Source organism: Budorcas taxicolor, chromosome 10 (genome assembly GCF_023091745.1).
Source record: "Budorcas taxicolor isolate Tak-1 chromosome 10, Takin1.1, whole genome shotgun sequence".
In the NCBI taxonomy this organism is placed as follows: domain Eukaryota; kingdom Metazoa; phylum Chordata; class Mammalia; order Artiodactyla; family Bovidae; genus Budorcas; species Budorcas taxicolor.
Window position 1 is genome coordinate 36877511 of NC_068919.1, and position 21866 is coordinate 36899376.

Here is a 21866-nt window from a genome sequence, read left to right on the forward strand (position 1 = left end):
TTTGTCTGTAGGCCCGGGTCATATTTGTGATGATTGTGCTGATCCAGCTCATCATTCTCATTATTTTTCGGTATCAAGCATATCCAGAGCATAAAGGTTAGTCACCGTGGGTTCCTTTTATTCTTAGAAGACCTTACATTTGTGTATCCCATAATCTCCTGACTAAATAAAAATCAGTGCAGACTTTGCCTGAACTCTGTGAGATGCATCCTTCAAACTATCTTGCTTACTTCAAACCCCCTTTTCCGTACCATTTTCTCCAACCTTTCCAGGTCATAATGAACTTTTCTGTCTCTGAATCCCAAGAGTCCTTCCTAAGGATTAATTCTGTACTTAACCAGCCAATCACCTTGTTTACATCACAACTTCAAATGCATATATTTTCTCCTCAGTCAGACTCAAGTTCCTCAATACAGGAGCTCTTGTTTAGTACTTCTGTTTTCTACAGCACCCAGCACTGAGTTTGTGTATTACAAACAATAAATATTGACACTTGTTAAAGTAAGTGTTCCTTATTCCTTCCTGGCTTGGATGAAATCCCAGGAACTAATTGTGGGGAAGGGGAGGACTGTAGTAAAGATTAAACTATAAGATGGTTAACTGCATAGGTAGTATACATATCCTACTGAATGTTTTCCTGCTTATATATATTTTTTAAATTCTGTTAAAAAGTTCAAAAAGCATTATTGCATAAAATGTAAATAAATAAATATTTGAGGGAGGCCTCAGCCTCATGTGGGACTACCAGTATTTTTGTAGAGTTATTTAAAATTCACAATGTATTTTTACTTACATTATCTTAATCTTACAACAATCCTGTGAGGTAGGTATTATTGTTTCCCATTTAAAGACTAGAAAACTGAGGACCTCAGAGTTAATGTAGGTTATCTAGTATCTTATAGCTAATAAGAGTCTGACTCCAGGTCAGTTTTTTTCTGTAAACAACACTTCTCAATCTGACTACACCTTAGAATGCCCTGGGAACTTTAAAAATCGCAGTGTCTACACAGTACTTTCAGTGCTAACACAGAATGTCTGTGGGTAGGACCTAAGCATAAGTATTTTTTAAAGTTCCTCAGATGATTCCAGTGTGTGGTAGGGCTGAGAAGCACGGCTCTGTCCAAAGCAGTATTTTTCAGTCCTGCTGCCTAGAATCCCCTGGGTTGCTGCCTCAACTCCCCTGTTTCCCAGGCCAACTAAATCATAATCTCTGGAGGGTGAGACTTGGGCATGAGTATTTTCTAAAAGTTCCCCCAGGTTATTCTAATGTACGGGCAAACTAGAGAGTCATTGCTTACAATTTATAGCATAGCTGCCTCTAAGGCTAAAGAATGATATGTTTAAAATAAATAAATAATGATAATGAATGGATACATAGATCAGTACTTTGAGAAGTACCAGACTAGAATGAGAGATGAATGAGTAGTAAGTATGCAACACACAAAGTGAGAAAGGTCACGCATTGTCAGGCTTTGTTTGTAATTATCTGTTCGGTTGAACAGTGTTAAGAGTATAAAATGAAGATGCTGGTCTACTAGGGAAGACCTACCATTTAACTTATATCAGGCTGTCTTTCACTGAGGCCAGTCCTTTAAGTAGGACTGTTTCCCCTCAGGTGTTGCTCAGTGTGTACTGACCTTCCCATCATAGTCTTCTGATAACTGGTATATGATCAGCTGCAGACGAGTGAAATGGCTGGCTGGGGTGAGGATCTGTGATGCTCTAGTCTGTGGCTGCAGAATAAAGCCCTGGTGCTTTGGCTTTCTGGCACTGTATTTTAACAGGTGTCAATTTGGAAATCTTTTAGGGATCCCTTTCAGTTGAAGTAAGAGGATAACTGAGTTAAGAGCTGCATCACATATGGGAAGGGAATATTTGGACAGATACTCATGTTAACTTTATTTATTTATTTTTTTAAATTTTTATTTTTACTTTATTTTACTTTACAATACTGTACTGGTTTTGCCATACATTGACATGAATCCACCACGGGTGTACATGTGTTCCCAAACATGAACCCCCTCCCACCTCCCTCCCCATAACATCTCTCTGGGTCATCCCCGTGCCCCAGCCCCAAGCATCCTGTATCCTGCATCGGACATAGTCTGGCGATTCATTTCTTACATGACAGTATACATGTTTCAATGCCATTCTTCTAAATCATCCCACCCTCTCCCTCTCCCTCTGAGTCCAAAAGTCTGTTCTACACATCTGTGTCTCTTTTGCTGTCTTGCATATAGGGTCATCACTGCCATCTTTCTAAATTCCATATATATGTGTTAGTATACTGTATTGGTGTTTTTCTTTCTGGCTTACTTCACTCTGTATAATCGGCTCCATTTTCATCCATCTCATTAGAACTGATTCAAATGTATTCTTTTAATGGCTGAGTAATACTCCATTGTGTATATGTGCCACAGCTTTCTTATCCATTCATCTGCTGATGGACATCTAGGTTGTTTCCATGTCCTGGCTATTATAAACAGTGCTGCGATGAACATTGGGGTACATGTGTCTCTTTCAATTCTGGTTTCCTCGGTGTGTATGCCCAGCAGTGGGATTGCTGGGTCATAAGGCAGTTCTATTTGCAATTTTTTAAGGAATCTCCACACTGTTCTCCATAGTGGCTGTACTAGTTTGCATTCCCACCAACAGTGTAGGAGGGTTCCCTTTTCTCCACACCCTCTCCAGCATTTATTGCTTGCAGACTTTTGGATCGCAGACATTCTGACTGGTGTGAAGTGGTACCTCATTGTGGTTTTGATTTGCATTTCTCTAATAATGAGTGATGTTGAGCATCTTTTCATGTGTTTGTTAGCCATCCGTATGTCTTCTTTGGAGAAATGTCTATTTAGTTCTTTGGCCCATTTTTTGATTGGGTCGTTTATTTTTCTGGAATTGAGCTGCATAAGTTGCTTGTATATTTTTGAGATTAGTTGTTTGTCAGTTGCTTCATTTGCTATTATTTTCTCCCATTCTGAAGGCTGTCTTTTCACCTTGCTTATATTTTCCTTTGTTGTGCAGAAGCTTTTAATTATAATTAGATCCCATTTGTTTATTTTTGCTTTTATTTCCAGAATTCATGTTAACTTTAGATATTCATACTTAAGATTAAATTTTGATATTTGCCTTTGAGATATACATATATATATAGTTTAAAAAAATTTATTGGAGTGTATTTGATTTATAATGTTGTATTTCAGGTATACAGCAAAGTGATTCAGTTATACATATGCATGTATCCATTCTTCCTCAGATTCTTTGCTCATGTAGGTTATCACAGAAGATTGAGTAGAGTTCCTTGTGCTATACAGTTGTTCAGTCACTCACTCATGTCCGACTCTTTGTGACACTATGGATTGTAGCACGCCAGGCTTCCCTCTCCATCACCAACTCCTGGAGCTTGCTCAAAGTCAGGTCCATTGAGTCGGTGAGGCCATCCAACCGTCTCATCCTCTGTTGTCCCCTTCTCCTCCTGCCTTCAACATTTCCCAGTATCAGGGTCTTTTCCAGTGAGTCGGCTCTTCACATCAGGTTTCCAGTACTGGGGCTTCATCTTCAGCATTAGTCCTTCTGATGAATATTCAGGACTGTTTCTTCAGGATTGACTAGTTTGATCTGCTTGCTGGCCAAGGGACTCTCAAGAGTCTTCTCCAGGACCACAGTTTGAAGGCATCAGTTCTTCGGCACTCAGTGTTTTTTATCGTCCAGCTCTCACATCCGTACATGACTACTGGAAAAACTATAGCTTTGACTACAGACATTGGTTGGCAAAGTAATGTCTCTGTTTTTTAATGTGCTGTCTGGGTTGATCATAGCTTTTCTTCCAGGGAGCAAGCGTCTTTTAATTTCATGGCTGCGGTCACCATTCACAGTGATTTTGGAGACTAATAAAATAAAGTCTTGTCACTGTTTCCATTGTTTCCCCATCTATTTGCCATGAAGTGATGTAATCAGGGGCCATGATCTTAGTTGTTTTAAGCTAACTTTTTCACTCTCCTCTTTAACCTTCATTAAGAGGCTCTTTAGTTCTTCTTTGCTTTCTGCCATAAGTGTGGTATCATCTGCATATCTGAGATTACTGATATTTCTCCCTGCAATCTTGATTCTAACTTGTGCTTCTTCCAGCTTGGCATTTTGCATGATGTACTTTGCATAGAAGTTAGATAAGTAGGGTGACAGTAGATAGCCTTGATGTACTGTTTTCTCAATTTGAAACCAAAACTTCTATACAGTACATCCTTGTTGATTATTTGTCTTAAACATAGTATGTTGGAATAGGAAATGGCAACCCAGTCTGGTATTCTTGCCTTGAAAATTCCATGGATGGAAGAGCCTGGTGGGCTATAGTCTGTGGGGTTGCAAAGAGTCAGACATGGCTGAGCATGCACTCATGCACACATTTAGGTTGCTTCCATGTCTTAGCTATTGTAAATAGTGCTGCAGTGCACCCAGAACACTGGGTGACCTGTGACATACTTTGATACAACTTTTGGAAGTTTGTACATTCGGATACTAAGTCTCATGGAAAACAAAGACTTGATCATTTTTTGACCATAGAATATTTGTGTGTGTGTGTGTGTGTGTGTGTGTGTGTGTTGCATCTACACCATTGCTTTGAACTTCCTACCCTCTGTAATTCTAAGTGAAATAGCTTCCCCGAATTCCTGCCAACTGCTGATTTAAACTAATGTCATCCATATTACAAATGATTTGCTGAAGATGTAGTAGATGGCCATTGGAAGTCTTCTAGAAAATATTTTAAAGAACCTGAACTTTGAATGTGTTTACTGGAGTTTTCAAATTTATTCTGTTTAGGACCACCAGGATTTACAAATTTGACATCATTTTCCCTTCATGTCTTGAGCAAACTAAATATCTCCTACTATTCTGTGTTGCTGCTGACCCTGTATACAGTGCTGGGTAAGTCATTAGGAAACCTGAGATTGTGGAGAATTCTGCCAAAGAATGTATTGAGAATTTTAACATTAGCCATTTAACATTAGCTTCTTTTCCTGGGGCATGATCTTGGGGAATACAGTCCTTTCCTAACTTAAAGGACATTTAATCAACACCTGGCTAACTTAAGGGTGCTGAGAGGACCATGACAATTAGTATTTGTGTAGAAACTTAATAGAAGATAGAAGTTCAGCTTAAATGTCATCTCCTCAGAGCAGCCTTTGATCACGTTAAAGCTTTGTCCTCTATTTCACCACATTTAATTCTTTCATTACTTTGTCAGAATTTATGACTGTCCCTTACTAAGAGTCATTTAGGAGTTAATATATCCTTAGTCTATATTTTATACTTTCAGTCCATCTTTGGACTTTTATTTCCTCATTAGTTACTCCCACCAGAGAACAGAAAGTAGTTAAATAAAAATATGACTCTTTACAATTTTGTGTAACAAGCTATGGCAGATTCCCCTTTGGAGGTTGGTTTCCTTGTTAGAAGATGGGTTGAGGCTGTTTCAGACACTTGTTTTCCACTAGGACCAAAGCAAGTGATTTGCTTCCTGACTGTAAAGGGAAACATTAGAAGAGGAGAAGTTGTTCCATTTTTAAAGGTTAAAACTTAAACTAAGATGTATCTAATAGATTATATATAATACATATCTGAGAAAATTACCTGTGACTTTTAAAAGTTGAACTCTACTCTTACCAGCAAATGATATTATTGCATTTTGAGAAGGGAAATCCGACTGTCCCTTAATCACTCTTGACAATATAGTAGTTCCAGAAGCCTGCACATTGAGAAGGAGCAGTAAATAATAGCAGGGAGTAGAGAAAAGTCATTCTGGCACTGCAGATGAAAAAATAAAGAAGTGAGTTAAGCTATGAACATGTTAACCTTGAGTATGTAGTTGATGTACAAAGTAAGGATTGTGGGTCAGCAAGAAAAGGATAAAATATATTTACTAATATTAATAAGAAAGATAAGAAGTACATTTTAGAATGATTAAAGTCTTATTGCTTAAAGGAGTAAATTTCAGTTATCTGGAAGATTAAGTATGGTGTCTATGGAGTACCTTTTTGCTTCTTAAAGGAAAGTTAATGCATTACTGCAATAGAATCTTCTAAAATTTGTGAATGTACTCCAGTCTGTTTCTGGAATCTATGCCAGATATAGCACTTAGGCAGTTTTATAATCTAGAGAAATAGGGAGCAAAAGAGCAAATAATTGGTTGGCTGGGATATTGGGTACAACACAGAGATTAACAGAGAAGAAAAGCCTTGCAAATAAATGCTTATAGATGACTAGTTTCATATTTCTTCATTAGTCCTAAAATGTATCCTGTGATGTGTGTAATCAGCGTCATAGTTATATAAATTCCTTTCCTATCCATTGCCTCTTTCAGGCCCATGGTTTGTTGGTGAAATCACTAAAGGCAAATTGGGCTGCTGCTTTTCCTTTGGGATCTTTGTTGATGGACATTTCCTACAAGGCAGTGTAACGTTTATAGTTGGAATTCTCCAGGTAAGAATTCAGAAATACAATTAAAGAACATCTTGGTTTTGCTGGACTAATTGCATAACAATTATGAATTATATCCAGAATCCCAAATTAAATACCACAGATCATGTGTCCTAACGTACCGGCAGGGCAGTCTTTAGTATTTGGTGTTTTATTTGTTTTTATAATGCTTTCCAAGCTCCTTCTTCCACCAGTCTTGTAAGCATCTAAAATATATTTTTGGCAGGAGGGTTTATAAGAGGTGAGAGAGGTTTTTGTTGTTTGCTTGTTTCACTGTGCTTTTTCATCTACAAACAGTGAAAGAAGAGACTTATGGTAGAATAAATGATAGACTTCAGGGTAAACCAAATTGGTTATGATAATGAAGAAGGAAACTATTTCAGAGGGAGGAAAGGAAAAATAGACACACAAGAAAAGTGGATCAGTTACCCACTTTTGGAAGCTTTCTAGCTGTCTTAGCAGTTCACTTGTTTTTGAAAACACTGATATATCAGGTTTACATTTGGATTGAGATTTCTTTAGAACAAACACAAACAAAAATCCCAGACCTGTAGCAAATCTCTGTAAACAGGTTTGAAAACTGTTTACCTAACAATTTATTTATTGTTCTTACCTATTGGGGCTAATGGATCAAAATCTGAGGTGATGATCTGAAGTTTTTAAAAGAGATCCAAAAACATTGTTCAAAATGAGTTCACAGCCTCATAAGAGGGCAGTAAAGCATGATCTGCAGGGTTAGAGACAGACAAGTAGGGAAGATCTCTGCCTAGTGAACACTGACCACAAGCCAGAATATTCTGTTTAGCAGCATTTCATATGTGTCGAGATCCAGGTCTAGTTCAGTTTTCTATTATATAGATGGAGGCTGTCTCTCAGGAGCATCCTTCAGTTCAGTTCAGTCCCTCAGTCATGTCTGACTCTTTGCAACCCCATGGACTGCAGCACTCCAGGGTTCCCTGTCCATCGCCAATCCCTGGAGCTTGCTCAAAGTCATGTACGTCGAGTTGGTGATGCCATCCAACCATCTCATCCTCTATTGTCCCTTTCTCCTCCTGCCTTCAGTGTTTCCCAGCATCAGGGTCTTTTCCAGTGAGTCAGTTCTTCGCCATCAGGTGGCCAAAGTGTTGGAGCTTCAGCTTTCACATCAGTCCTTCCAATGAATATTCAGGACTGATTTCTTTTAGGATTGACTGGTTTGATCTCCTTGCAGTCCAAGGGACTCTCTCAAGAGTCTTCTCCAACACCACAGTTCACAAGCATCAATTCTTTGGTGCTCAGCTTTCTTTATGGTCCAACTCTAACATACATATACATGACTACTGGAAAAACCATAGCTTTGACAGGAGCATCCTTATTCCAAATAAGATCTGAGCTTTACCAAAAGGTGGGTTTACAGTCATATTTTAATAAATAGTATACCAAGAATTGATTTTATGTATCATCTAGGTCCATAGCTCATAAATCTATTATATTTCTGACCTAGACTTCTTCTCTGCACCTCAGGTGCCTGTATATACAACTAGTATTTCGCATCTTCCTTAGATATCTCACAGGAATCTTATATGTCTCTAACAGGACCTTTCATTTGTATCCCCAAACCTGTTTCTCCCAAGTTCTTCGCAGTTTCAATAAATTATCTAGGATGCATCTTAAGTTCTTCCCCTTCCCTCACACTTTTTATCTAGTTCATCAGCGAGTAGCAATGTACATGTCTTTTCTCTGTCACTGTTACCACCATTCTTACCTAATCATATTTCTTTATTAAAAAAAATTATTTGGCTGTGTCAGGTCTTAATTGCAGCATGCAGGATCTTTGTTGCATCATGAGGGATCTTTCCTTGCAGTACTTGGGCTCTCTGGTTGTGGTGCCTGGGCTCTGGAGCATATGCACTCAGTAGTTGCAGAGCATGGGCTTAGTTGCTCCATGGCATATGGGATCTTATTTCCCCAACTGGGGATCAAACCCACATCCCCTGCATTGCATGCTGGATTCTTGCAATGAACCAGGGAAGTCCCCAATAATTATTTCTTGCCTGGGCTACTGCAGTAACCCCCTAACTGGTTTCCTGTTGTTGCTCTTGTCTCCCTATTGTCAGCTTAAAACTCTTAAAGCAGATCAGTGACATGATCTGGGTCCTGCTGACTGCCCCAAATTCCACCTACCTTATCATGTTCCAGGCCAACAGGAGAGTAACAGGAGATGGGCCCATCTCTGGGCTTTTCATTTGTTCTTCTGCCTGGAATGCTCTTCCACTGTCTTATTTCTGTCCTTCAGACCTCAGAGAGCCCATCTCCCGTTGCCCTGTAACCAGTTATTTTCTTCATTGAATTTATCACCATCTGTAATTATCTTCCCCCTCCTCTTTTTTGGGGAGTGGGTTTCCTCTTTTCTGTACTAGAATGTAAGCTGTCTGAAGCATCTTTTCTGACTTGTTCATCAGTGTGTCCCTTGCCTACAGCCTTGCACAGTGCCTGTCACATAATGAGTGCTCAATAATTATTTGGTGAATGAAAATTCATATTGTAGTTATGGTTGAATTATAAATCTTAAATCTTCTAGTTTGTATTCCAGTATTCATTATGTTACTTCAATTACAAATGCAAAGTAAAGAAAAAATATTGATATCCAAGTTCCCCCCTCACTCTGCCCAAAAAAAAAGTACTGTATATATATGTATGTGTGTGTGTGTTTGTACATAGACATATATATTCATTTCTACCTTAAACATTTGAGAGCTTCAACAGAAATGAAATGACACTTGCCTTTAAGATGAACAAAAGGATGCAGGCAAATAAACAACTAAGGACACAAGTGTGATTAAAGCATAAAGTATCAGTTAACCCCCAAGAGAGAAAGCAACATATTTTTAGGAGCCACCAATAATATGTTAGTGAGACCTGACCCCACCAGGGCTTAATAAGCTAATGGTTCTGTTCTGTTCTTTCCAGCTGGTGTTTTTTAACATCCCCTTGATGGGTTACCTGTGTTGGATTTTGCTGCAGCGGTGCTTTGGTCACAGCTTCAGGTCTCATCTCCGTCAAGGAAAATACTTGAAAATTATACCTGTTCACCTACTTATGTTACTGCTGTACATCTGGCATATTTATTCCTGCTACTTTCTTCATGTGACATATGGCACTCTAGCTTTATTATTCTCCCCTTTACGGACCTGGTTGACACTGGCGACACCTGTTCTCATTCGTTGTGTTTGGACAGTGAACTCTGCTAAGCTTGGAACCTTCATAGTGCAGTTAAAAAGCCACTTGAGCTCCTGAAGTCTGTATCTCCTCATCCACCTCTGTAGCCCAGGCCTCTGCCTCAGCAGCAGGTGAAAGGCCAGTATTGATGGGCAAAGTCAGGGAGCTGCTGTTCCTTGGACACCTGGGAGTTGGGGGGAATTACCTACTACTGATTCTTGCAGAATGGACTGCAGAAAACTATATAATGCCGTGATTCCTCCCTTCCTCAAGAAGGTAAAGGGTTGATTTACTTTTGTGAAGAGAAAGCTTTTATCTAGGAGATCCACAGGGCAGGGGCTGGTGGATATGGGAGTATCTGAGGCCCACTCAGTGTGTTTTTTAGATACCTCATGTAAAGTACCTAGCACAGTGTCTGGAACTTGGCAGCCTGTAAGGAGGCCACTTTAGGGACAGGGAACGTGCAAACTTGGACCTGACCCTGACTACCCTTGTTTAGTTCCTAGTCCTTTTTTCGACAGGATTATGGGCTCTCTCCTTCCTCAGTCGGGGGTGTTTTCAACTACTCAAATACCAATAAATGAATAATGAATAAGAAACAACTCGGTATGGGTCTTGCCTGTGTCGCTAAGAGCGCGAGTGAGGCGGGGCTTTTGAGAGCGGAAGGGGTGTGGCTGGGCTTCCGAGGCGGGGCAGGTTGTTGCCGGAAGCGAAACCGTGGCCTGGAAGAGGAGCTGCGGCAGCAGTGCGGCTCCGGAAGCTGTTGTGGGGCTTGGTCCGCTGGCTCCAAACGCGGTACTGGGATGGAGAGCGCAGCTGTATCTGCAGCCCCAGACCCCACCCTGGATCCGCCTCTGGAACAGCTTCGGCACCTAGCCGGGGAGCTGCGGCAGTTGCTTCCTGGAGTGCGGGGTGAGCTGACGTAGTGGGGCCGGGTGACCGCAGGGGCGGGCTTGGGTGGGAAGGGGCCAGGCTTTGGCGGCCGCGGCGCCGGGTCCGGGCGGAGGAGGTGGGGCCTGGAGGTCGTTCCGCTTACCTGTGCTCTTTCGTTTGTCGCCGCCCGGCGCACACCCCGCACCCACTAGTCGGCGAAGCCCAGGAAACCACCAAGGAGTTTGATCGGGAGGCCTTTTGGAGAAGACTCAGTGAGTGCCTCTCCTATTGGAGACTGCTGTCTCTCATTTCTTCCCTACTCCTTTCCTTCCTGCTTCCCCCCCGCCCCAGCCTCTCTGCGGGGATACTCTTCCTTACCTATCCTTGGTACATCCGAGGTTGAAATACAAAACACTGATTTTTGGAGGTGTTTTTGAGACGTCTCAGCGGGCATGGGTGGAGAGGGAACGCATTATCTTCAAAGTCCGTGCAGCCGTTGCAGCCTTTTCCTTTTGGCACTAACATATTGGCTCTTGCCACCTGCTCTGTCACTCCCCCAGATGAGGCAGCTGTGACAGTGTCAAGGGAAGCCACGACTCTGACCGTAGCCTTCTCTCGACTTCCACTGCCGTCTCCACAGGTGGGCTTCACTTTTCTAGAATTCTTGTGCTGCTCAGTATTCCTTAGGAAGCCTCTCAGTTTCTTTCCATCTTTTACACTCAAATCTGGGGATTTAATTTCCTCATCTGTCGAGTAAGGTGAAGGTTCTCACACCACAGGATTGTTCTGAAGATCAAATTGTCAAATGCAGTGGTTGTCATGGGGTAGATGGCTCTTCTAAATATTGGTTCATTCTGAGGTTCATCCTGGTTATTTCCTTTCTGACATTTAAAAATGTACTTTCTATTTGCTAAGTGTTTTCACATACATGATCCTTTTCTGACAGATGAACAGGCAGGCTCAGAGGCTCAGTTTAAGGTAGATAAGTAGTGGAGCTAGGACTTAAATTAGGTTCTATCTGATGTTTGAGCTCCACCTTTTCTATTATACTACATAATACTCTTTTGTACTGAATTATTTTTATACTATTATATATATTATATATTTATATATAATAATGTAGACAGTATAAGGTTCAAAAGATATCAAAGTTAAATGTGCTAAAAAGTTTATATCTCCTGTCTTTGGTTCCTTTTGTATCATTCCATATATATGCTATGCATATTCACACTTAAGTGCATATGGCTGCTTCTTTTTACACAAGTGATAATAGTTTCTGTTGAGAAATCAGCTGGTAACCTTATGGGAGTTCTCTTGTATGTTATTTGTCACTTTTCCCTTGTTGCTTTTAATATTTTATCTTTGTCTTTAATTTTTGTCAGTTTGATTACCCTGTACATGCTCAGGACAGTGGTTTTTTCATTCGTAGATGAAAAATTAAAATATGGCTTTATATGAATTATATATATTTGAATCACAGTTGCTTTCTTAGGATCTCAGCACATTAATTCTGCCAAAGAATGTTGTTGTTTTTTTTTTTTTTTAATTTCAGTCCTTACAACGTGGTATTTTTACAAAATTATATGTTTGAATGTTGAAACAATGTCACATTGGTGTAAAAGTTTCTAAGTACTCTTAATCTTTGTACCTATCCATCTCAGACTGGTGACAGATCATTTATGGACTGGCACCAATCTGTAGACCACATTTTGCATAGCACTGGCTTGGAATTTAGCAGAGCAGTGAGGACAAGGAAGATAAGGGAAAGCCAGTGACTGCCTAGAAGGAAAATAGTCAGCATTGAGCATTGTAGAGTTCATGCTAATTTCCTTTAGGTATACTGAAATTCTGTTAGAGACAGAGGCAGAGAGATAGACAATTGGTTAATGGTCTAAGATAGAGCTGACAACTTTTCTGTAAAAGGCCAAATAGTAAACATTTTAGGCTTTGCAGTCCAGCTACTCCACTCTGCCTCTGTAGTGTGAATACTATTATAGACAATTTGTAAACGCATGAGTGTGGCTGTGTCCTAGAAACATTTTATTTGCAAAAACTGGCAGTGAGCCTGATTGGGCCCTTGGGCTCTAGTTTGCCAACTCCTGGTCTAAGATATGGTGAATACCTCAAAGCTGATCACAGGTATCTTGGGATATAGAGTATCAGGGATGTTTTTCCTACAGTTTCTTCTTGTCTTACTGAGTTTCTGCTCAGTACCTGGTATCCAGCTAACTCCTCCCTGGTATGTGATGAGAATAGCACAGCCTGATGCATAATAGGACTTCAGAAAATCTTTGATGATGCTGTACAGATGTCTGCTCTTTTCCCCTGTAGATGGCTTGACCACATCGATCTAATCCATTTCTTTTTTTCTTTCTGAAATTGGCTTATCATCTCCTAGGAAACGCAGAGGTTCTGTGAACAAGTGCGTGCTGCCATCAAGGCAATTATTGCAGTGTACTATTTGTTTCCCAAGGATCAGGGTAAGCCACTCCATACACATAAGTGTTCAGTTTATGGGGTAGATCTTTGCTAATGTGACAGCTTATGTCCTGAGAATTTTACCTTTTCCTCAATTTGATCATGTAATGTAACTTTCTCCCATTAAGTGCAGTCAAAGGTAGTTATATAAGTGACCTCCATAAGTAAGCCTTTGTGCTAAAGTTCAGATACTGTGTTCTCATGTCCCCTGCCTTACTTGACTCTTAACATTTTTAATTCTCACTGGCTTCTCCGTCTCTAATGCATTATAATCACCACAGATACTGCTTGGTTATCAGTGCCATCCCCAGGCTTCTCCTCATCACATGCTGTTTCTGAGCTCCCTTATAGGTTAAGTGGCCTCCAGCTCTGCCTGTATCTTCGTGTCTTGATTATTATCAGGTTACAATTATAAATGAATACATGCCTCATGGATCTTCAGGGTTACTCATGTGGTTTAAACTTGAAGTGTTTTATCCACAAATGCCAGGAAATCACTATTTTTAAAAGTGTGTATTATTTTATTTATTTGGCTGAGCCAGGTCTTGGTTGCGGCAGGCGTGCTCTTCAGTCTTTGTTATGGCATGCAGGGTCTTTAGTTGCAGCATGTGAACTCTGAGTTGTGGCATGTAGGATCTGGTTCCCTGACCAGAGATTGAACCCTGGCCCCTGCATTGGCAGCGTAGAGTCTTAGCCACTGGACCACCAGGAAAGTCCCAAGAAGCTACTTTTTAATGAATGAATACATGCTGTCATGGAACGATTTTGTTTCAGATCTCTTTTGGAAAATACCACTAAGGAATGGTGGGAGGAGCAAGCAAATGACATGGGGATATACATAAGACTGGGTTTTGTGTTGGCACTCTGGTTAAAGCATGTGGGTGCACAGTACCTCAAATTCTGTAGGGCTTAGATTCTCAGGAAGACTTTCCAGACTTCTGGAAAGACAAACAGGCTGCTTAATTAGTCTTTGGGTCTGGCTATAGGCATCACCCTGCGAAAGCTGGTGCGGAGCGCCACTCTGGACATCGTGGATGACATGGCTCAGCTTGTGGAAGCACTTTACAACAGTCCAGCTCAGAGGTAGTGATGCCACAGCTGGAGTTATTGGGTAATGGGGTTCTTTGTTTCTGGGAGGGGGGAAAAAGTCATTTTAACAGCAAAGTTACTGATAACTGAGATTAATGACCAGCAGGAAGGACCTTTGTAGGAAACAGGAACCCAGGTTATTGATATATCCTTTGATTCCTTTCAGCAACCCTGAGAACCTGATTCCCTATAACAGTGTCTGGGATGCTTGCCAACATATACCTCAGATCCCAAAAGGTGAGTGAGAGTAGAAAGTAGACATTGACTCTGCTGGCCAAAGCTGACAGACCTTACATCTAGCTGCCAGTTTTGTAGTAGTATGTATTTTTACTTACGTAAAGAACTTAGTGAAATAGGTCTAGTTTATCACCAACATGAAAAGATAGGTATTAATTCTTTTTGCCAGTCTTTTTAGTTCACGTAACTTCTAAGTTCAAACACCCTCTGGCTGTGGCTCTGTCTCTTGTTGAACAGATGTGGTTTTCTCTTCTGGTCCTGCCCCAGGGGCAGTATTTTGGAGACACTGAAGCAGTTATGGGGTAGAGCCTGCAAGGCCAAGAGCAGTGGTCATCCAAGGGTGCCATGCTGAGAAACATCATGTGACTATTATATTTCTTCCTATGGTGAATGACAGGAAGCTTTTTAGCCCCGCTGTCTGGGCACCCAGAGGATGTATATGAGAAGAATTTTACATTCAACTGCTGCCCTTGTTTACTGTCCTTGGCACTCCCTTCAGATGAGAACACTGTTGCTTTTTGCAGACTCGAGAATTGTTGGGATTCTCCACTAACTGCAGTGCTTCTCGTTCTTCACTCATAGATAACAAAGCTGCAGCCCTTTCAGTGCTGACAAAGAGTGTGGATCTTGTGAAGGATGCACATGAGGAGATGGAGCAGGTGCGAGGACCTCTTTCTTTGATGGTCATTGGAAGGCCACTCTGTGTCTAGTAGATGAGGATTGGTTATAAAGAGAGATGTGTCAAGCGTGGACCACATGGGTCCCCCCTCACTCCCATCCTCCATCTCCCATCTCCCCCTGCCCCATGTGGGGGTGTGATTTGTACCATTCCTCTCTGTTCCACTGCTGCACTAGGAGAGTTAGAACAGCATGTGTGACATGATTCAGCTCTGTAGCCATTTAGAGAAATAGCTGGCTGAAGTCTGGGGACAACTCCGACATGATGCTAAAAGTATTAATACTTTTCTTTTTTTCTGGCATGCACATATATCCTGTTGTATCTTAGGCTGTGGAAGAATGTGACCCTTACTGTGGCCTCTTGAATGACATTGAGGAAGACACCTCTGACAACCATGTTGATGAGGAGGATATATTGGGATGTCCAAACAATCGGGACTCATATTGGTCAGAGGGAGACCAGGAGCTCATAATCCCATGCCTTGCACTGGCGAGAGCATCCAAAGCCTGCCTGAAGAAAATTCGGCTCTCAGTGGCAGAGAACGGGAAGAAGGATCAGGTGGCCCAGCTGGATGACATTGTGGACATTTCTGATGAGATCAGCCCTAGGTAAGTGTGACCTCCACTCAAAACATCCCAGCAGCAGCATTCTGACCTCAACTTGTGCTGTCACCTGAAGGTTTTTCCCCATCTTTTTGTTTTGAAAGTTTTCAAACCTGCAGGAAGGGTTAAAAAGTATTGTAGTGAGTACCTGTACTTCCATCTAGGTTCACCTATTGTTCACTTTTTTTTTTCTGTATTGGTTTATTTCTCTGTAATTAGATGTACCTTTTTAAAAACTGAAATAGATGTGCTATTTTCATCCCTGAACCGTTCGTGAGTAAGTTGCAGACATCAGTGACGTTTTTCCCTGAATATTTCAGCATGTATTTCCTAAGAAAAAACAGTTTTACTCTTAGTATTACATTTAAGAAATTTACATTGAATATGTGTTTGTTTGTGATAGTCAGTTAGTCATGTTTGACTCTTTGCAACCCCATGGACTGTAGCCTGCCAGGTTCCTCTGTCCATGGAATTCTCCAGGCAAGAATACTGGAGTGGTTTGCCATTCCCTGATGATAAAGATTATACTGAGTATAATAATAATTATCTAATATTCAGATTTCCCAAATTGTCTCTAAAACGTCTTCTATAGCTTTGTTGTTTGTTTTTTAATTCAGGGTTTTGTCAAGCGGTCATACTGCATTTGGTTGTCTTCTCTTTGGTATCTTGCAACTAAAACAGTCCCTGTCCTTTTTTGGCTTTTTTTGTCATTGACATTTAAAATTTTTTTTTATTTTCTTGACATTTTTAAAGAATCCAAGTCAGTTACATTGTAAAATATCTAGCAATCTGGATTCATGTGGTTGTTTTCTCATAATTATATTCAGGTTAAACCTTTTCGGCAAGAATATCGCTTAGTTGAGTATTTCATGCTTTTCATTGCATCATGTCAGAGAGGCACATGGTATTAGTTTGTCGTGTTTTTGGTGGTACAGCACTAACTTGATTGCTTGATTAAAGTGGTGCCTACTTAAATGGCATTCAGGGATGAACCGTGCCTATATCAGTTATTAAACTTACGGTTTCAGATCCAAACATTTTTAACTTAATTATGTTCCATCCTACTGGCCAAGGGAGTCCCCCCAACCCTCAACTTCTTAGTAAAACAGAGTAGGTATGTGTTCCATAAATACCAGTTGAATTGGTTATTTATTGGTTGCCCAGTGTAAGGAACTGATGCATTTCTGGGAATTATTTCCTCACTCGTTGCACCCTTAGTCGTGTCCTGGAGACCACCTAGTTGAGCTTTGTTCTTCTTGGTTAATGGTTATTTTTTCTTTCTCCCTTTAGTGTGGATGACTTGGCTCTGAGCATTTACCCACCTGTGTGCCCTTTGACTGTGCGAATCAATGTAAGTACTGGCTTTGAGGGAATAGCTGCAGACCTAATTGGTAGGATTTCAGTAATCACTGGTATTTCCTTAAACTGTGGGGAATATGTTTATTTGTAACACTTGGATGCAAGTACAATAGTAATGTCACCATGTATTTGTGCTTGATAAATATTTGTTGAATTTGAATTCTGATGGCAGTGAACTCTGATAGTACTCTCTCTTCCATAACCACTTGGGTAATTGTTTAGAAAAACCCAAAGACCTTAGAGGGGGCTTCCTTGGTGGCGCTCATGGTGAAGAATGCACCTGCCAGGGTGGGAGACGTAAGAGACATGGTCTGATCCCTGGGTCAGGAAGATCCTCTGGAGGAGAGCATGGCAACCCACACCAGTATTCTTGGTTGGAGAATCCCATGGATGGAGAAACCTGGTGGGCCACCGTCTGTAGGTGTGCAGAGTCAGACACAGCTGAAGTGATTTAGCGTGCACACACCCAAAGACCTTAGAAAACCATGCCTTGAGAGAAAGTCTTAATTAGTACAGTGCTTTAGGATTCTTTCAACATGAAGTTACAAGTTTCTGATTTCCAGTATAGGCCAAAATAGGTGAATACTCTATTTATTCTAATAGAGAATACTATAATACAAAATATTAGAATATATTTAATATCCTAATTCTATATCTGTTCTCTGTTCTAATATCAACATGTGATCTAACCATGAGTCGTCATGAAGGGTTAAGCTCTTTATAAAAATCTGATTTTATTATTTTCTTTGAAGTCCTAGGTCCGGTGCTAGAGTTGTGTTCTCTTATTTTTTATAAACTTTAAGTTATTATGTCTCATTTTAATGGAAAGAGAAGTAAAATTGCAGATAGCTTATATTTTACCATCAGATGTATCAGTCCTAATAATATTTGGTAAATTAGATAGTGGAAATTATTAATAGAGTCATCAAATGTATCTTCACAATGTGGAAACACCTTGGAGTAGAATTAGGATCCTTTTGGACATTATCTTTTTTTTCACATTCACTTAAAAAAAAATTGACTTCTGAAGAAATAAACATCCTTAGTAATACGCCATGTCAGTTACCTAAAAGCAGTTTTAAGGAATGCATGGTATATTGGTAGGATACATACATCCTCATGTTATCTTGTTATTGGTATTCTTAAAATTTTAAGTTTTTTTAAAAAAACCCAGTTGTTTCTGCTGTATGTATCCTGTCAGCAATTAGGACAAATTTAGGTTATATTTTTCCTTTTCTTGTTTTCTTTAAAAAAAATTTAAATGTAAACAAGCTTATAAAGATGCTATAGCAGCAGTATTAATAAGATTTTGCTAAATAGAAAAGAGTCCATGATCCTGCCACCTAATCAACATTTTTGTTTTTGATTGTTTCTTCCAAGGTTTTTTTAATGACTTCTTATTACTTGAGTATTAAAATACTGTAATATTTTAATGCTCCTCTTTCCTTTTTTCTCACTTTCACTTTTTAAAAATTGACTTCTTATCCCAGCTCTGCTGATAGTTCAGGATATGTATAGCAGAAACAACTGTGTTTTTTTTTTTTTTTAACTCACGAATTTTAGGAATACCAGTGACAAAATAACATGAGGATGTATGAATGCTACCAGTGTACCATGCATTCCTTAAAATTGTTTCTAGGGTAACTGACATGGTGAATTGCTAGAGATGTTTATTTCTTAAGTCAGTTTTTAAAAAGTGAATGTGAAAAAAAAGTAGGGGAAGAGAGCTAAAGTATTAAATATTTTAATATTCAAGTAAAATATTTTAGCTCTTCTCCCCCCGCCCCTTTTTTCCTCTTTTCCATTTTTTTCCTCCTTTCCTTTTTTTTCCCCTAAATATTTGTTTTATTTGTTCAGCTGTGCTGGGTTTTAGCTGGGCCCCAAAGTATCTTCGGTCTTTGTTGGGGCATGCAGGATCTTTTAGTTGTGGCCTGTGGGGTCTGCTTCCCTGACCAGGGATTGAACCCAGGACCCCTGCACTGGGAGCTCAGAGTCCCAGCCACTGGACCTCCAGGGAAGTCTCCTCTCCTTTGCTTTTTGTGTTAGGGCTCAGGGTGAGTAACTTCTCTTGTTTCTTTTTTTATCTAGTCTGCAAAACTTGTATCCGTTTTAAAGAAGGCACTGGAAATAACAAAGTGAGTATGAAGACTTATCCCCAAATAGCTTTTTGAGAATAAGCCTGTACAGCCATTCTCAACTCCCAAACCCCCATTTCAAAGAGTAGAAAGTGAGTGTAGTGTTTTCTTTCAGCTTTGCTTATGGAGCAGCTGAGTTTCTGCAGAGAAACTTGCCCTCTTTTACTATAGTTTTCCCTGTGCTCTCTTTTGAGGATAGGTCTTTTCCTTGACAGTATAATAAATTTAACTTCTGTTTTTCCCATTGCATTTGCAGAGCAAGTCATGTGACCCCACAGCCAGAAGATAGTTGGATTCCTTTACTTATTAATGCTGTTGATCATTGCATGAACAGAATCAAAGAACTCACTCAGAATGAAGTTGAATCATGAATTTTCAGGCTCATTTGAACTCTCTTCTCTTTCTTACTGTCACAGCCGAGCTCTGATGTCTGCTTTTAGAATGGAGCTAGGATGCTTTCTGGATTGGAAGGGAGTTCCTATCTATACTTACTAAGAGACACAATTACCAAAGTTTGGTGATTAGGCCAAACTGGCAATTATTTATAAACCATATGAGTATGATATATTTTTCTGTGCTAGATACAAAAGACAATTACACGAGTTTTTGTTTTTGAGTTGCCTCTCAGAGATCCCTGGGGAAGCTGCCTTATTCCCTGTTCAATAAAATGTGTCATTGTCAAAGATATATTTCAGCATGTTACTGTATATAATTATTCTTACCAGCAAGTTCTCTTGAATGTTGTTCCAGTTTGTTCGATTACTATATTGGTATTGAAGGGCTTCCCCAGTGGCTCAGCGGTAAAGAATCTGCCTGCAATGCAGGAGACGAGGTTCACTCCCTGGGTTGGGAAGATCTACTGGAGAAGGAAATGGCAACCGACTCCAGTATTCATGCCTGAAAAGTTCCATGGACAGAGGAGCCTCGCAACTGAGCACACAAAAGAGAGTCTGTTGGTATAGAGCTTGTGAAAATTACTAAGTGTGTTAGTCGCTCAGTCACGTCTGACTCTTTGCGACCCCATAGACTGTAGCCTGCCAGGCTCCTCTGTCTTAGCGATTTTCTAGGCGAGAGTACTGGAGTGGTTTGCCATTTCCTTTTCCAGGGGATCTTCCCAACCCAGAGATCAAACCTGAGTCTCATATCTCCTGCATTGGTAGGCAGTTTCTTTACTGCTAGTGCCACCTGGGAAGCTAGAAAATTAATGAAGTGAAACCTTATTTAAAATGGAGTAAGAAGCCAGGAGGAGGAGCTCTCACAGAGTATTACTCTAGGTAAATAACTGGAAGGATTGTCAATTATAGATAGGAATGGTGTACATTTTATCTCCTACAGGAAATTGGAAATTGACCCTAGCTACTAAGCTAACGAAAACCCCTTATCACCCTGAACTCTCGCTTTCCTCCATGAAAATTTGTTCAAAACAATTGCTCCCAACTTCCTCCCTTTCCCTCCTTTGTTTGTGGGACTTGGCTGTGGCTTTTACTATAGCTGGCTTGACCCTAATTGCAGTTGTTTGTTGTTCCTGAATAAACCCATTTTGCGGGTAAAATAACTGGCTGTTTCATTTTTTAGGTCAACAAGCTCAGTTGTTAGGTTTGTTCACTGTATTGAACAGACTTATTTTCCTTATACATATTTGTATTGTTTTCTGTTTTGTATTGCCTGTCCCCAAATGTAAGTACAAAATTTTTGTAAATCAAAAAAATTTGAATGTATGAGATTATAGAGTTTATATAATATTAAGGGCCTCTTCAGTTAATCCTTTTGCAAAACCATCACCAGTTAATTACATTTTTACATCAGTCTTTAAGATCACGTATTGGAAAGCAAGGTAAACCTGGAAAGTAACATCTTAGAAAGCAGGGTATACAGTGCTATACCTGACTAGGCCTTAGGCATGTCCTACAGGTCTCCACACTTCTACTGGGCGTCCTTTGGCTAGTATAGATGTACTTCGTCACATCTGCCCATCTGACATCCCCATGGTCTCTTTAGGTGCAATCAGCAACAGTAGCTGTCCTTTTTATTCCCACCACCCCTTCTTTTTTGTTATGTTTACTAATTTGTTATATTTTTTAGATTCCACATGTAAGTGATATCATACAGTGTTTATCTTTCTCTAACTTATTTCACTTAGCGTAGTAGCCTGCAAGTCCAGCATCCATTCTTTTGAGAGAATACTATGTACTTGAGGCTGAAGTTCTTTGAGTCAGGAGTTTTAATTTACTTTCATAAAGTGCCATTCTGTACTTGTTAACAAGTATTACAAAGAAAAGGAACTAAAACCGAGAGTATCAAAGCAACAAAATGGAAACAATGAAAAAAAATTTAACTTTGTACAAAAGGAGTCCAGTTTTTTTTTTTATAGGTCCTATTTTCTTTATACTTAATAATTGTGTATTTCTCTACTGGACCAAATTCATGTTGTTAACATCACACTTACTTGTGGACTATGTAATCTTTCATAATATTCAACTCTAAAAAGGACTTATCCATAGCTGAATATTGAAGATCATTCTCCACTCAGGTCTTACGCTGTGTATTTTATAACTTTCTTTAGTCATCTTTGGATCTTTAAGGATAATGGTCAGGGATGGCATTGATCAATATAATCTTAGGATTGTCTAAAAGTCATATTTTTAGTTAATATTGTCCCATTTCATCAGAAATAACAAGAGTGCTTTAAATACTGTTATTTTCCTTATCCATAAATTTATGTATTAATGAGTAGTAAATGGT

At 39.8% G+C, this 21866-nt stretch overlaps 2 protein-coding genes across 2 annotated transcripts in view; both read left to right on the forward strand.

Moving 5' to 3' along the window:
- Positions 1-10256, forward strand: part of TMEM62 (transmembrane protein 62) — a 37346-nt gene extending 27090 nt beyond the window's left edge. Inside the window, exons 11-14 of the mRNA XM_052646684.1 lie at positions 12-96; positions 4819-4923; positions 6359-6477; positions 9424-10256. Coding sequence (XP_052502644.1) covers positions 12-96; positions 4819-4923; positions 6359-6477; positions 9424-9750 — 636 coding nt within the window. The 3' untranslated portion in view covers positions 9751-10256. The remainder of the gene's footprint in view (positions 1-11; positions 97-4818; positions 4924-6358; positions 6478-9423) is intronic.
- Positions 10257-10391: 135 nt separating this feature from the next.
- On the forward strand, positions 10392-20771 carry CCNDBP1 (cyclin D1 binding protein 1). Its single transcript, XM_052646537.1, has 11 exons — positions 10392-10584; positions 10758-10817; positions 11106-11185; positions 12944-13025; positions 14010-14106; positions 14279-14349; positions 14932-15008; positions 15356-15636; positions 16921-16981; positions 19078-19124; positions 19381-20771. The coding sequence occupies exons 1-11, from the start codon at positions 10476-10478 to the stop codon at positions 19493-19495; spliced, it is 1080 nt and encodes a 359-aa protein (XP_052502497.1). The 5' UTR covers positions 10392-10475; the 3' UTR covers positions 19496-20771.
- The last annotated feature ends 1095 nt before the right edge of the window (positions 20772-21866 follow it).

Coding starts and splice junctions, on each gene's coding strand:
- CCNDBP1 (XM_052646537.1), top strand. CDS start 10,476: ATGGAGAGCGCAGCTGTATCTGCAGCCCCAGACCCCACCCTGGATCCG. Junction 14,107..14,278: donor TACAACAGTCCAGCTCAGAG/GTAGTGATGCCA, acceptor GATTCCTTTCAG/CAACCCTGAGAACCTGATTC. Junction 16,982..19,077: donor CTTTGACTGTGCGAATCAAT/GTAAGTACTGGC, acceptor TTTTTTATCTAG/TCTGCAAAACTTGTATCCGT.